The sequence below is a fragment of the Buceros rhinoceros genome, unplaced genomic scaffold, assembly GCF_000710305.1.
Source record: "Buceros rhinoceros silvestris isolate BGI_N320 unplaced genomic scaffold, ASM71030v1 scaffold14867, whole genome shotgun sequence".
Taxonomy (NCBI): Eukaryota; Metazoa; Chordata; class Aves; order Bucerotiformes; family Bucerotidae; genus Buceros; species Buceros rhinoceros.
The window spans coordinates 146,931-160,729 of NW_010424143.1; the positions used below are offsets into that span (position 1 = coordinate 146,931).

Here is a 13,799-nt window from a genome sequence, read left to right on the forward strand (position 1 = left end):
CAGCCACACACGCAGGGTGACAAGAAATACACAGCTGACTCTACATGCCCAGGGTGATTATACACCTGTCAGGAGACTGAAAGCCAGAAGCCACCTCTAAGCCCATCCCACCACCTTTCACGCAGCACCAGCCACAGAATTTCTGCTGAAGAAGCCAACAGTGCTGTTTGGGTTGGCAACGCAAAGCATGCACGTGCTGCTGACAGACTCTATGCTTGTTCAGGAATCCAGTGGTACCCAACTGCTCTCTGCTGCATAAAAGAGTGGCTTGTTTCTTGATGCTGAAGATATCCTGCAACTGCAACAATAAAGAAAAAGCTGCCACACAGTCTTGCTTTTCTGACAAAAGAGAAACCCAGTGCCGGGCACAATAAAGCCAGGACACACTACAGTATGGCAAGGACTAGAATGGTAAAGAAAAATAGGAGGGGAAAAGGATGGTTAGAGATTTAGAATGCAGTACTTAGGCAATTCAAAACAGAGGCAAGATACCCCTATAAATACTTACACAATCTGCTATACAGAGTCCCAAGCTTATATCATTTGTCATTTGAGGCTTTCTGACAAATATCCTACCTATTTGATTTTAATAGTTTTGTGGGGTTTCATAGTTTAGGTTGTGGGGTTTGCTTGATTTTTTTTTCTATACCTAGCTCTTATTCCCTTCACTCCTATCCCATCATACACGCTTTTCTGAGCCCTAAACCCCGTTCATGGCACAAACAATGATGGCCTCTGAATGGCATTTCTCTTAAATGAGCAAAACACCTGGTAGACTTACTTTAGCAGTAAGACAGATGTCCTCAGGCTAAGGAAAGCAAAAGGGAAAAAACTGAAGGTAGTACAAATTGTGTTCTTGCAAAACTACCTTCCTCTTTATGCTAAAATAAAAATAGGTGACAAACTGAAAGACTCAAACATATTTGGTGAAAACTCAAAAAAAATGCACTAGAAGACCAACTCTTATTCAACTCGACTGGCTAGCAATCTTAAATTCCAAAGTAAGGTATCTCCTAGAGCATAATGCCCACTGTTATGCATTACATTTCCCAGAATCGATACTAATACTACATAAATGTCATTGCATCTAAGTCTAAACTATTTGCATTCCATCCTTCTCAAGCATACGGTTCCCCTGAAGCACTGCTGTTACACATTCCACAAAGCTCAGAAGATAAAGATTTTTATCTTATTCAGAATAATACTTTTCTCCATGAGGGAACCCCTCTTGTGAGGTCTCACCTATCCTCTGTATTCAGAAGTTTCTTTCAAGGGAATGAGTCCATGATGTAGGATAAAGGCTGACTTGTACTCGGTAATCATCATCAGGCCAAAGTAAATGGCTACGAAGACTTGTTTGGTACCTGGGGCATACATTCCTTGCTAAAGAGAGCAGCAGAAGTCAGAGAGCAGAAATGGGGTAATTACTGAGCTAACTGAACAGGTACAGATTAGGATATGCAATAAAACCAAGTACAGAGTTGCACACACAGCAAGCAAGTGACAGAGGAGGCATTTGGAGTTACCAGAAGCACTCAAGGCACTCTAACCTGCTGTTGAGGTCTGGAACTAGGTAACCAGCTATAGCATCCAAAATCATGTATTTACACTCATCCATGTCCATCATCGTGCCAAAAGCGTGCCTTGCATTTGCAAGGAGGAAGCAAGGGGGAAAACACCCAGTAGTTCACCCTTCTCCAACAGCAGGAGATCTTAAAGTAAAACATCAACTGTTTTGCCCTAAATCCTTGCTTTGACTGCTGAAACCAGTTTCCTGTAAGCAATTTCCAATTATTTAATCCCATACCATCCAAGACAAAGTTATAAACCAATCTGGGCTGTCAGCTGCAACAGCAGTAGTTTTCACCTGGTCATTAATGTCATTTGAAGTTTTAATAATCAGCAGTTTCTATGCTATAAAGTTCAAATGTAGGTATGTCAATGGAAGAAAAAAATCCACAGAGGAGCTGCTCAGCTGGTCAGAGAGTATCACCTTTCTTCTGATATAAAAGGTTTGGTGATACTTTTTCCAGAAAGAGATTGCAAGAATTTAAGTTTCCAAGTTTTAAGTGCATACCTCAAGGAAACCATCTGTCTGTTTTCACATTGAAAGTGAACTGTATTTCTAGACATATACATAAACTTTAGTCTTTTCAGTCAAAAAAACCCACTCAGTTTTGTTCCCAAGCTCAATTGTTTTAGTCAGTAGGTCAGAAGTGATAGTTTTACAAAACTATGCCAAAAAGGACCTGCTCTGAGGTACTAATCTCCAGCTTAACAGTGCAATAATTGCATACTTCAAAGAGAGATAGAGCATCTCTACAGCATTTCCAGAGCAAAGGGTAGCAAAACACCACACACACAGACTCCTCACCCCAAAGGCTAAAACACTACTAAACCACTTCTTTTAGCCCTATAGTTTTAGTGATGGAAATAGACTAGCTGGTTCGTTTCTAATCTAGCTCTGAGGATGTCATACAAACATCTCTGCTAGCTAGTTTTCTTATGGCGAACAATCACTGGCTAAAGCATCTTTGAAAGCAGAAAGTTGGCTGGGGAAGGTCAATCATCTCCTCCAAGCAAGTCAATGTTTCTTTCCTTCTGGTAACAACAGTCTGAAGACTCAACAATAAATGCACATTAACACAGGCTGAGCATTAAGCTCACATGTCTTAAGAGACAACTTATATGCTTAAAATTACACCTCTGCTCAAGTGTTTTTGCTACACCAAGGCCTGGGTTCTTAGCATTTAGAGGATTACGCTCAATCTGCAGAACAGCAAAGTAATTTAATTTACAAATTGAGTATGCTCTCAAAGGAGATTCATGTAAGCCTCTGCGACAATGGCTTTTGATTATAGCCACCTGCCAAAATATGACAGCTGGAGAGTGGAGAGAATAGACTGTATCCACAGCTGACAAAACTTGTCATTTAACAAGCATTCTAGTGGCAGTTTTCACAGCTTAGTGCACTGACAGACACATCCTAGCAAGTCTGGCTTTGCCACTTCTAGACTGTACTGCCTCCACCATGATGCCAGCAGACCCAGCTCCCACAGCCAAGCCTGCTGGGCTGAGTGAGCCTCTGCTGCACCTTCCATCAGTGCCCTAAGCAGGGACTGTAGAAGAGTTTCATCCTTGGAGCTGTCTCTGAACTCCGACATGAGATGCAGCCGCAGGTTTTCTTCTGGCAACCATCTCTGGCCAATGATTACCACTGACAGAGGAGTGTGGACCAGTTCACATAAAAAAGTATCAGGTATTACATAAGCTTATCCCCATTTTAGTGAACTGCCAATGTTTTGGGTTCCCCATCCTACCCCCCACCCCTATTTTGTGAGAAGAGACATTGTGCATTTAAGAAAATATTTAAGAGGACAGGAACTCAAGCTGCCAGACAGGATGCAATGCTGCCTGCTCTCCAACAGCTACTGCTTCCTTTTCAAGACTGAATGTGTCCCCTGATCACTATCTAGACTACATTTCATAAAGTCATGAATCCAAACAACTGATCCCTCACAAAAACTAGTACACTGTCCCCTGAGGGTCGAATATACTCTGCTTGTCAGCATACATTTCGGGGGAGATGCCTTTTTACTCCTGAGTAATTGCTAACAAGCCACCTTAGACACTAGGCAGAGAAGACTTACTCAATCTGGACTCAAAACACTGATTTGATGAGGAGCTGCAGAAAGTGAACAAGAGAAAGGAAATGAGAAGTTACTTTACTTTGATGTTTAAAGCTTTACAAGCTTTCCATTTCTCTATCAGTTTAATAAAAGCAAGCCCAGCCCAACTCCCGCAAGCTCTTTAGCTTTTAGGTCTCCACTGGTTTTCTCGTTTGCTTTTCTTTTTATATTTTTTCTTCCTTTTAAAGGCATTAGGTAAAGAAAGATAGAACAGCACAGAAGGAATTGCTTAGATACATGAGAAAGATGGAGTCAAGCAACCACGTTAGTCTGCCTCTCCATGTCTTTCACAACGCCAAGGCAAGCCTAGAACCACAAAGAAGAGAGGTAGAAATCACTGGCAAGGGAGCCTCATTCTCCACACCCCCCCAAAAAAAACCTCCCAACAATTCTGGCCTCTTACTTCACAGGAAAGAAAGAAAAGTTTCAATTACTAGCTGCACTGGACTTGGAACTATGCCTGGATTGTCATGTATAAGATGTACATAACGAAAAAAAGAGAGCTTTAATAGCAGATGTACTATAAACTTTGAGATTAAGGTGCTCTGTCTGGCAGAGGGAACGTTTGCACAGTAAACCTGCTTTGTTTTAACGGTTCTGAACAAAAGTGTTCTATAGCTAGGAGTTTCCACCAAGGTAATAGAATCTTCTTTTAATAACAAAAACATATTTATTTACATCTGCATTTTTCACATTTGCAGCATTTTGCCTTGACTCTACAGAATTTCTTTTTCAAAATCTCGAATGCTATTACTCTCAATACATCACCACACTTAATGGAGACATATTGATCATTTTCTTCACAGAAAATCTGACTGATTTTGGGTGTAAGAATATCTAAAGATGATCTGATAACATTCATAAACACAAAAGCTTAACAGGGAGTTTCACCCTCCTGAAATTCATACATTCTATGTTAACCCAGGCCAAGCATCTACATCACCATTAAAGTCTTCACAGGAACTACAAAGTAATTAACACAGAGTAAATGTTTCTGTTGCCTTCCCATGGTGCGTACTTCGTGTTGTTCAATCACGTCTTAGGAGAAGAACTAGATACTGCATTAGGTCATCCCTTAATATAGACCAGGGTAAGCCAAACTTCTTTCATATCCAGTTAACACGCAAACCATTTGACCTTTCCAACAGGACTGCTAAAGACCTGGCAAGACCCGCTTGTTAGCCTATGGGACTTCACACCAGGCATTACATTCTAGTTCAGGGCTTTGTTAGAGGCACAGCTGACAGCAATTGTGAGAGTTCATATTTTCAGCTATCAGATGCTATTTTGTCTCATTTTTACTTTCACTAAGCTTAACTGTTCAAGCTGAAGTTTCTAATGCAAGTCTAACTCAGATTAAAACTATAATAGTAATAATCCATAATAGGAAATTATTATGATTTATTCTCCTTGAAATTTTCTAGCCTACATTTCTCTCTTAAGGAATGTTTTGCATCTTCCTGTTTTGAGTGCAGACCTACCACTTGGTATATCTTGAAGCTTGACAGGCAGAACAGTCACCCAGGTGTCGCAATTATTAATTTCACTCTGAGTTCTCCAGATTGTAAATTACTGAAGACTACTGTTTTCCCTGATAAGGAAAAATAAGCAACTAACAGCAGAAGTCTTTGTGTTCGATGGTTGCTAACTACACGCCAAAACTACCAAGCATATTCTATTGGTGTAGGACTTATTTGCTTTGAGGGTTTGCATCACCATACGGCCTTCAATTTACAACATGCTAATTTATCTCCCAATGCCTTTCTAATTGGCTCAACATACACAAAAGACTAAGTAGTGGGAACTGCACTGGTGTCTCAAAATGACAAAAGATGAAAACCTACTGTGTGTGGGACACCATCCCATTAACTGTCAGTATTGAAAGGTGAGTGATGAAGAAAATGGAGAAATGCAAAAGAGGGGTGGGAATACACCTGTGCAGTGTTATGCAAGTAATTTAAATCAGACTTTTTATAACCTGCCTAGTAAAGATGGCCTTCATTCTCCAACTTGAAACCTCAGGTCTGTCCTGAAGAAGTGTTTACTGGCATATGCAGCTGGCTGGTGCTTTAGTAGTAGTTAGAGTAGCACCTGCCACTCTTCACAGCTAGACCAAACCTAACAGAATCCATGTTCTTCTTCTGTCACCTCTTCCTACTTTTCCCAGAACTTCATTTCCACATGTATCTAGCTTTAGGCAAGTCCTTACAGTGGCTGCAGCACAAACACAGCTCAAGCTCCTAATGCCACCTTTTTTTTTTTCCTCCTAAGATGAGACTGAATTGCCACAGCACAGCATTACCAGCATGACCCTGATGGAAACCATTTCAAGAACAGTTCCTGGAAGTGAACATAATTACAAACCTGATCTGCCAGCAAACTTGTCTGAGAAGACTATCACAGCCCTAATCTAGACCTGTAGAGCCCACAAGCACTTACTGACATACTTACAGTGGTCTGCATTTAAACCAGGTTCACAGAATTAGCGACACTCAATACCTTACCCATCATCTCCGTCTTCAGCATCACACGTCAGAGCAGCGGGACACAACTCGTTAACGCAAGCAAGGTTTTAAGTCAACATCGTAATTGAAGCTATTGCACCTCAAAGGATTCTGTGAAGGAGGGAACCTAATAAAGTTCAACAGGGCAAGCGTAGCATCCTGCACCTGGGGAGGAATAACCCCATGCACTGGTACAGGTTAGGGGTTGACCTGCTGGAAAGCAGCTCTGAGGAGAAGGACCTGGAAGTCCTGGTGGACAACAAGCTAACCAGGAGCCAAGCAGTGTGCTCTTGTGGCTAAGAAGGCCAATGGTATCCTGGGGGGCATTAAGAAGAGTTTGATCAACAGGTCAAGGAAGGTTCTCCTCCCACTCTATTCTTCCCTGGTGAGGCCACATGTGGAATTCTATGACCAGTTCTGGGTTCCCCAGTTCAAGGGAGACAGGGAACTACTGGAGAGAGTCCAGTGGAGGGCTACAAAGATGATTAGTGGACTGGAGCACCTCTCAAGAGGAAAGGCTGAGAGAACTGGGTCTGCTTAGCCTGGAGAAGACAGAGGGGATCTTATCAATGCTTATAACTATCTACAGGGTAGGTGTTAAGATGATGGAGCTAGTCTCTTTTCAGTGGTGACCAGCAACAGGACAAGGGGCAACAGACAAACTGGAACACAGAAAGTTCTGCCTAAACATAAGGAAAATATTCTTCATTTTGAGGATGGCAGAGTACTGGAACAGGCTGTCCAAAGAGGCTGTAGAGTCTCCTTCTCTGGAGATATTAAAAATCCTCATGGACACCTTCCTGTAAACATGCTCTAGGTTAACCTGCTCCAGAGGTCCCTTCCAACCCCTGCCATTCTGTGATTCTGTACCCAAAGTTCTCTTATTTGTTCAAACAAAGCTTAGCCTCAATTCTTTTTCTTTTTTACCTCTGGCAGAAGGAATATTCACCTTTCCCTTATTTTCCCTGCTTTAGGCATACAAGACAGTTTTCTCTCACGCTTTCCTTTATATTGATAACATGAAATCTATTCTTAAGAAGTCAGAACAAATTAAAAAAAAAAAGCCAACAATGTTATCTCCTGGCTCCACACCAAAGCCAAACAAACAAACCTTTCAACACCATGTCTCTTCTCACAATGCCTTCTGATAGCCATCAGCCAATGAATAATGAGAAAAACAGTTACACTAAAAATAGCATCTCCAAGTGGTGGGGAAGTCCACAGAAGTTGTCAGGCCTCCAGGGCCTGATACTCTCAAAGAAAACATGCACAATTTTTTTTTTTTTTTTATATACAGTTACTACTCAATAAATGGTCTTACTTTTTGGCCTCTGGAAAGACTGCCAATTTTGCATCTGCTCTGCACATCTAATCAGTTTATTTTTTGTCTTTGAGAAGCAATGTAACCAAACTGTCACTTATAAGGGGAAAAAGAGTTACCAGCATGTTTTAATGTAAAAAGAATATGTTCACATATAACATCAGACATCCTTCAGCTACAACCTCTTTGGTTACTTTTCCCTCCCAGTACAGACGAATTCACTTTTGGGGGAAATGACATCAATAGAGGAACTATTTTAAAATAAGTTCAGTTCCTACTTGGTCTGAGGAGGTTTTCTGACAAACAAGTCATGAGCAGATGAGATGCAGCCGCTTTTCCTCCACCCTTTCCCTCCCACACCCTCCCTTCTTCCCAACCTCACTACAGCGATGTTCTTTCTTGCTCTAAACTGCATAGCAGAATAGACAAGGGACAGAAAGCAAATGGTCAGGGGAAACACAGCCCTTTTCCAATTTTCAGCCCAAAGAAAAAAAGGCAATTGGGAAATTATGTCTGTAATAACTGATCTCCCTTTCCATCTTCAAGTTAAATAAAGAAACTTTCTGAAGAAAGATGTTGCTTGCAGGCAACTACACAAATTCTGAAGCGCTAACCAGCTCTCTTAGAACTTTCAGAAAACTCACCCACATTAAACCACTTGTGCAGCTGGGAGCTTTATAACTGTCCATATTCCACTCAGTTTCCAAAGGAAAACCTCTGCTCCTTCAGGACTCATGCAGAGAAGATACAGACTTTGGCACTAGTAGCTCATTTGTCATTCTCAGTATTTTTTCATTAAACCACATCTTGTAAACAGAACTAAACAGAACAGAGTAACACTTCTTGCTGTATGTCTTCCCACCCATTTCCCAAGCATTGACAGCTTCTGTAAAATGCAGCATTTGTTGGCTAGGAGCAGGATCAGCAGGCAAGCGCTGTGACTTCTGCAAGTATCTCTGACCATGCGCCAGGAGTTGCAGCAGTGGAACACATCTTCAGCTGTACTTTGTGCAAACCCTCACAACTCAGTAGCTAATCAAACCAGCATGGCAATGCCAGCAGCTGCCAGGTGGGGCTTAGTTAGTAGCTCTCGGTAGCTTCCAGGGTGAAACATAAATTTACGGACACAATTGTCACTGGCCAGGCCAGCAGTCGTCCTAGTGTTTCTCTCCTATTTCACACGCCTGCTTGAAAGACCGCTTCCCCCATCCCCCACCACAATAATTTCATACTTACACAAAACTTGATTTTACTGGAAATTACACATACAGCTTAATAAAATGATTCACGCAAACACAAGAGCAAGATGCTCAGCCTGTCAGAGCTGACATGCTCTAGGTCCATTCAAAACATCATTTTCCTTTATTCTCATTATTTTCATAGATGTTGATGATTTCAAATGGGCTTGCTTCCAAATACTATGAAGGCCAAAGGCCAAACCCCTGAGTAAGCAAACACTGCGCAAAACCAGCTATACATGCTCCATCCACACAGACAACTTGCTAGGTAACCATGTGTGCACCTGGGCAGGAAGAAGAGCAGAGGAGACAATTCCTCTGATAGTGAGTAACCTCCCGATACCAGGCAGTACATTCACATAGGATAAATATTGAGCAGCTCATGCGCTGCACTTGCATTCTCTATTTCATCCCGAGGAGTGCTGCTCTTCTGCCTGATCTCTGGGTGTACTGCTTGCTGACGGGTTCATTATCACGAGTCTTCCATCAGCTATAAGCATGCACCAACACAGAGAAACACCCTTGAAACAGACGAAATAATGAAAACCAAAAAACTGCAAAAAGGAAGGGAGTATTTCTAAGGGAGGCTTTTTGGTTGGTTGATTGTTCTTGAAGAGGCAATGTAACCAGGAAGAAGCTGGGGTCAGGGGGTAGGTGGGGAGGGAAAAAAACCCAACCAACCCGCACTGAAAGAAGTTGCAGTAGAAAAGCAGAGCTCAAGCATTTCAAGAAGACTGTAATCCATTTAATACTTACAGGAGAAGACAGACAAATAGCAAAAAATTTTCTGAAGGAAGATGACTAGAGTTGCCACCAGGATTGATCAAAAAAGTGACATTTAAATAAAAGATCCTACATATTTGCATTAGGTGGGAGGGTATATATTGCACATAGGCTACATGACTGTTCAAACTATAGCTTTACTTCAGTATTTCCTTGTTTGTAGTGATAAATACTGCAATAAAACAGACATAAGCACTACCTAGAAACCCTAAAGTACAGTTACATGTGGTGACCTGAGCCACTTTAACACTTGCCTATTAATAAAAGACGTAGATCTACCACCTCAGCCCACCCTTTATTCCTGGCAGAAGGGCAAAGATCAAATTGTTTTACTTTCAGAGCAGTTTCCTTCCCCTCTTTCCATCTCCACCAGCCACACTCCCATCACCGCTACCACCCCACATCAGCTTCCCAGTGTGGAATTCCCACCCTGGGTAATGGTAGTCTGCAGGATTCAGACATATGTCCTTGCAAGGTAAGGAGGGGAACTGTGAAAAGCCGCCCTGCTGCAGTCCAGCCAGGTACATGTAACAGGTACTGCATACATTTTTTTTTTTTTAACTGATTTATGCCACTTAACCATAAGGCTGTGTCTCTGACATCACATGTATTACTTACCATGAAATGTGTACAGCTCTGTAAGTATATGGAGCAACTTTAAAGCAATGAGAACTATATAAAACAACTGACATAACCATGCAATAACTGGTTACGATGTTGCAACTAGTCTATGATGTACTAGCTTATGAAAAAATCAAATGTTATTGCCAACCCTTCATTAATGTTAATCTGTTACACCTTAGCTGACAAAGAATTTCAACTGAAGAATACAAAACAAGCTCGCTTTACCTTACAGAGGCAACACAGAACACACCCATTTAAACCGCATTCTGTACGAAGCTGAATGACTTACTAAAAACTTCCTCCAAGAAATCATGAGATCTTAATTTGTTCAAATCATTAGTAAAAAGATTAGGTTTTTCAGAAAAACAGTGTCATAAACCAGTGTTTTTTCTGTACTTCATAAACTGTACTGTATTTGAACTTAATTTCAAGGAGTTTAAACCAAAGCAGGAAATTAGCTCTCAGCAGCACAGCCAGATTCCTCCTCAGCATCTAGAGGTCAAATTAAAAACAAAACAAAACCAAAAATGTCCTCCTTGCCAAAGAACATAATTCTGCTGTCTCGTTACTGTTTTGCTAAAATAATTTAATTAGCAGTCTTTAGATACAGGAAGGCATTTATGCTTCATCAGGAAAAGAAGGGCTGGGGGGGTGAATGGTACATGCTGTTCTAGCAAACCAGGAACACGGCATTGAATTCTTCCAGCTATCAGGCCAAAGCAGGATTGGCATACCAGAACTAAGCATTTTTTTGATCCAAAGGGAAAAAAAAAAAAAAGCACCAGGCAGTCTAATATCGCATACTCTTAATTGCAAATAAGAAGAAACAGTTCAGTGGAGGAGCAGTGCTGAGGTATAACAGGCAAATTGGATACTGTGCTTCCCCCTCCCACGTACAAATTAGAATCCCAAAACCACCCTAAGTCCCCATCGTTCATTATGTCCTGCTCTTGAGGGCACTGACATTTGTCATTGGGGAATCCCGTAACAGAGGTTTTTATATGTGGCTATTTAGGCCAATTCCCCTAGGCTACTCTGTGCAACAGCATATTTAATTCCCATAATAAAGTAGTAGTCCAGGCTAATTTTGACATATGTTTCCTCTTTAGAAATTTTTAGATGGGAAGTCTGCTTACAGCAGGACTGCACGCTATATCTCCAGGGCAGCGGAGGCCCCTACAAAAAAAGTACTACCCTTTCCTAAAACTAGTTGTTTACTATGGTTTATTGCCTACAGTTCTTAATTGCTCTTCAGTTCCACAACAAGTGCCCTGTGTAAGCAAGGGCCTGCGCTTTTGCAAATACTCATCATGGAAGCACTTCTGCTGTCAAATCAGAGGAACGCTATCTGCATCCATGGTTCAAATTTCTCATTAGTAAATTGGAGTAACCAGCTACCGAACAAGAAATTGAATTACAGTTTAGCTTGAAAATCCCCAGAATTTGGGAATAAACTGCTTCTCAACCCCTTTTTGGCTCACATATCAGTTGCATTCATCTGTACACAGGCATTTCTACAGCCCTCCAGTCCAGTAAAAACTGGACTCTCCAGTAAAAACAATTTTGCAGAGCCAAACCGTATTTTAACTTCACCAGCATAATCTGCAGGTGGATAGGATAAACCAAGTCTAAACGAACTGTCAGAGCTTGAATCGCTAGCTGCAATTAGCTAAAAATATTACCATGATGCATAGACCCAAATAGAAACCTGCTCCGTCTTCCAGGGCAGTATCAAATCTGCAATCCCAACAGGTGTAAAAAATAATTCATCTTTGTCACTAAACTATATGAATATGCAGGAGGGGGAGGACAGATGTCAAGAGAGAAGAGGCCATTTGTACATAAATGCCTCCACTCAGTAAATCAAATTTAAAGGTGTCCGGATAGAGCCATCAGAACCCAATTTCTTTACCCAGTGTTTTCCAGCGATTCAATACTGCAAACTTTGTCACTATATTTTATATGTGAAGTGCTTCAGCCATCTGAGGAAGGTTTTGAAACTTGGCCCACTTTGAATGATAGGCCTTCCCTGAAAATGTGGTTTTAAAGAAGGAAACCAGCAGATATTGCCTGGACACAAAGATCACATTTGTTTTGACTTAGTTCCTTAAATCCTCTGAATAACAGTTCAGAACACATACTCTATAAAACACTCGTAAGAAATTGTCACATTCACTCAGGCACATATTGATGAATCACTATTTACAATTACTGTCACTTAAGTGTCTTTTTATTGTAAATAGTGGGATTTGTAAGACCAGGCACTAAAGGATCCTCAAGCTGCTAAGGGCTGCTGAATAAACAAGAGTAACGTGAGTGATTTTTTCCCCAGTGCCCCGCATTTAAAGTGCACAGGCTCAGCCTTGAGCAGAAAACTGCTCGTCTCCTGCCAGACTCCAACCTCTGCATCTCTGTTTTCCGGGTGGGAGCAGGGAAGGGAATTCAAGGTGGTTTCTTTCGTCTGTTGCATAAATAAATGCAGATAAAACAACCATTTCAAATGAACACATCCTTCCTAAGACAATTTTGTCAGAGACTTCAGACAACAAGGAAGATTTATTTCTCCAGCTTCCCCCCGCCCCTCAACAGCCCTCCACGGCAAGGGGCAAGTGGAGTCCCAGCATCTGTAATTAATGACTTTGCATACTTCGGTCTGAAGGTTGCGGGTTGGCCACAGCATATCAGATACCCACATGCAGGCAAAGAGGCAAATTCACTTACCCGAGAGATAGACAGAGGCATGTTGAAATCCTTGCCCCCTTGAAGTCTGAAACCCCAAGGAGCCGGGCCGACCAAAGACACGCTGTAGTTGCTCATGATGTTTAATATTCAAGGATCAAACCCAAAGAACTAATGCCTGTGGAAAATGATTAGAGTTTAAATTAAAAGACAATAAAAGCAAAAGGCACTATCAAAGCCACCTTTTTTTGTCTGTGTTCCGCTCCATAGTATAAAAACACCAGGTCTGTCATTACTTGCGCTTTTATTCCTCACCCGTCGTTTTCCTGCAAGGCTTAGGAAGTTTGACAGCTACTTACTAACAAAATACTGGGCCTGGGGCAGGGGGGTGACATGACCCACCCAACATTAAAGTTCATCTTAAAAACAGTCAATGTTGAGACATGCTTGAATTGACAGTATCCCTAAAATTCAATTGTGGAAGAAATTAGCATTACTGGCACATTCATTTCTAACAAAATGAATATCATATGTTTCCATGTCATTGGCTCAAAGCTTGCTTCTAAATACAGTATGTCTTGACAGTTTCAAAACAATGCCAAAACATCACAACACTGAAGTTAATCAGAAGAAAATAAAATCCCTGTGACTTTTTTATTTTTATAGTACAGCTTCATCCTGGTAGAACAATGTCACAGAAAAAAACTATTAAAACCAATTCTCAAATGAAAGTTGTGAACTAAAGTGAAATACTCATGGCCACAACACAATGCCGAGGAAGCAAAACCCGAGCGTCTCCAGCCCCATAAATGTGGGCAACAAATTACCTTTAAAAGGCAACCGAGGCTCTTAATTGCTGTTCAGCGTCAAAGATAAGGGCTTCAGTTTCACCTCAGATAAGTAATGTTACAAACGACATCTTAGGTAGTGGATGCCATCTATTTTTGTATGGCTGAAGCAG

The 13,799-nt window shown here is 41.3% G+C and overlaps 1 protein-coding gene across 1 annotated transcript in view; it reads right to left on the reverse strand.

Moving 5' to 3' along the window:
• Positions 1-12,976, reverse strand: part of PDLIM5 (PDZ and LIM domain 5) — a 77,523-nt gene extending 64,547 nt beyond the window's left edge. Inside the window, exon 1 of the mRNA XM_010140683.1 lies at positions 12,881-12,976. Coding sequence (XP_010138985.1) covers positions 12,881-12,976 — 96 coding nt within the window. The remainder of the gene's footprint in view (positions 1-12,880) is intronic.
• Positions 12,977-13,799: the final 823 nt, after the last annotated feature.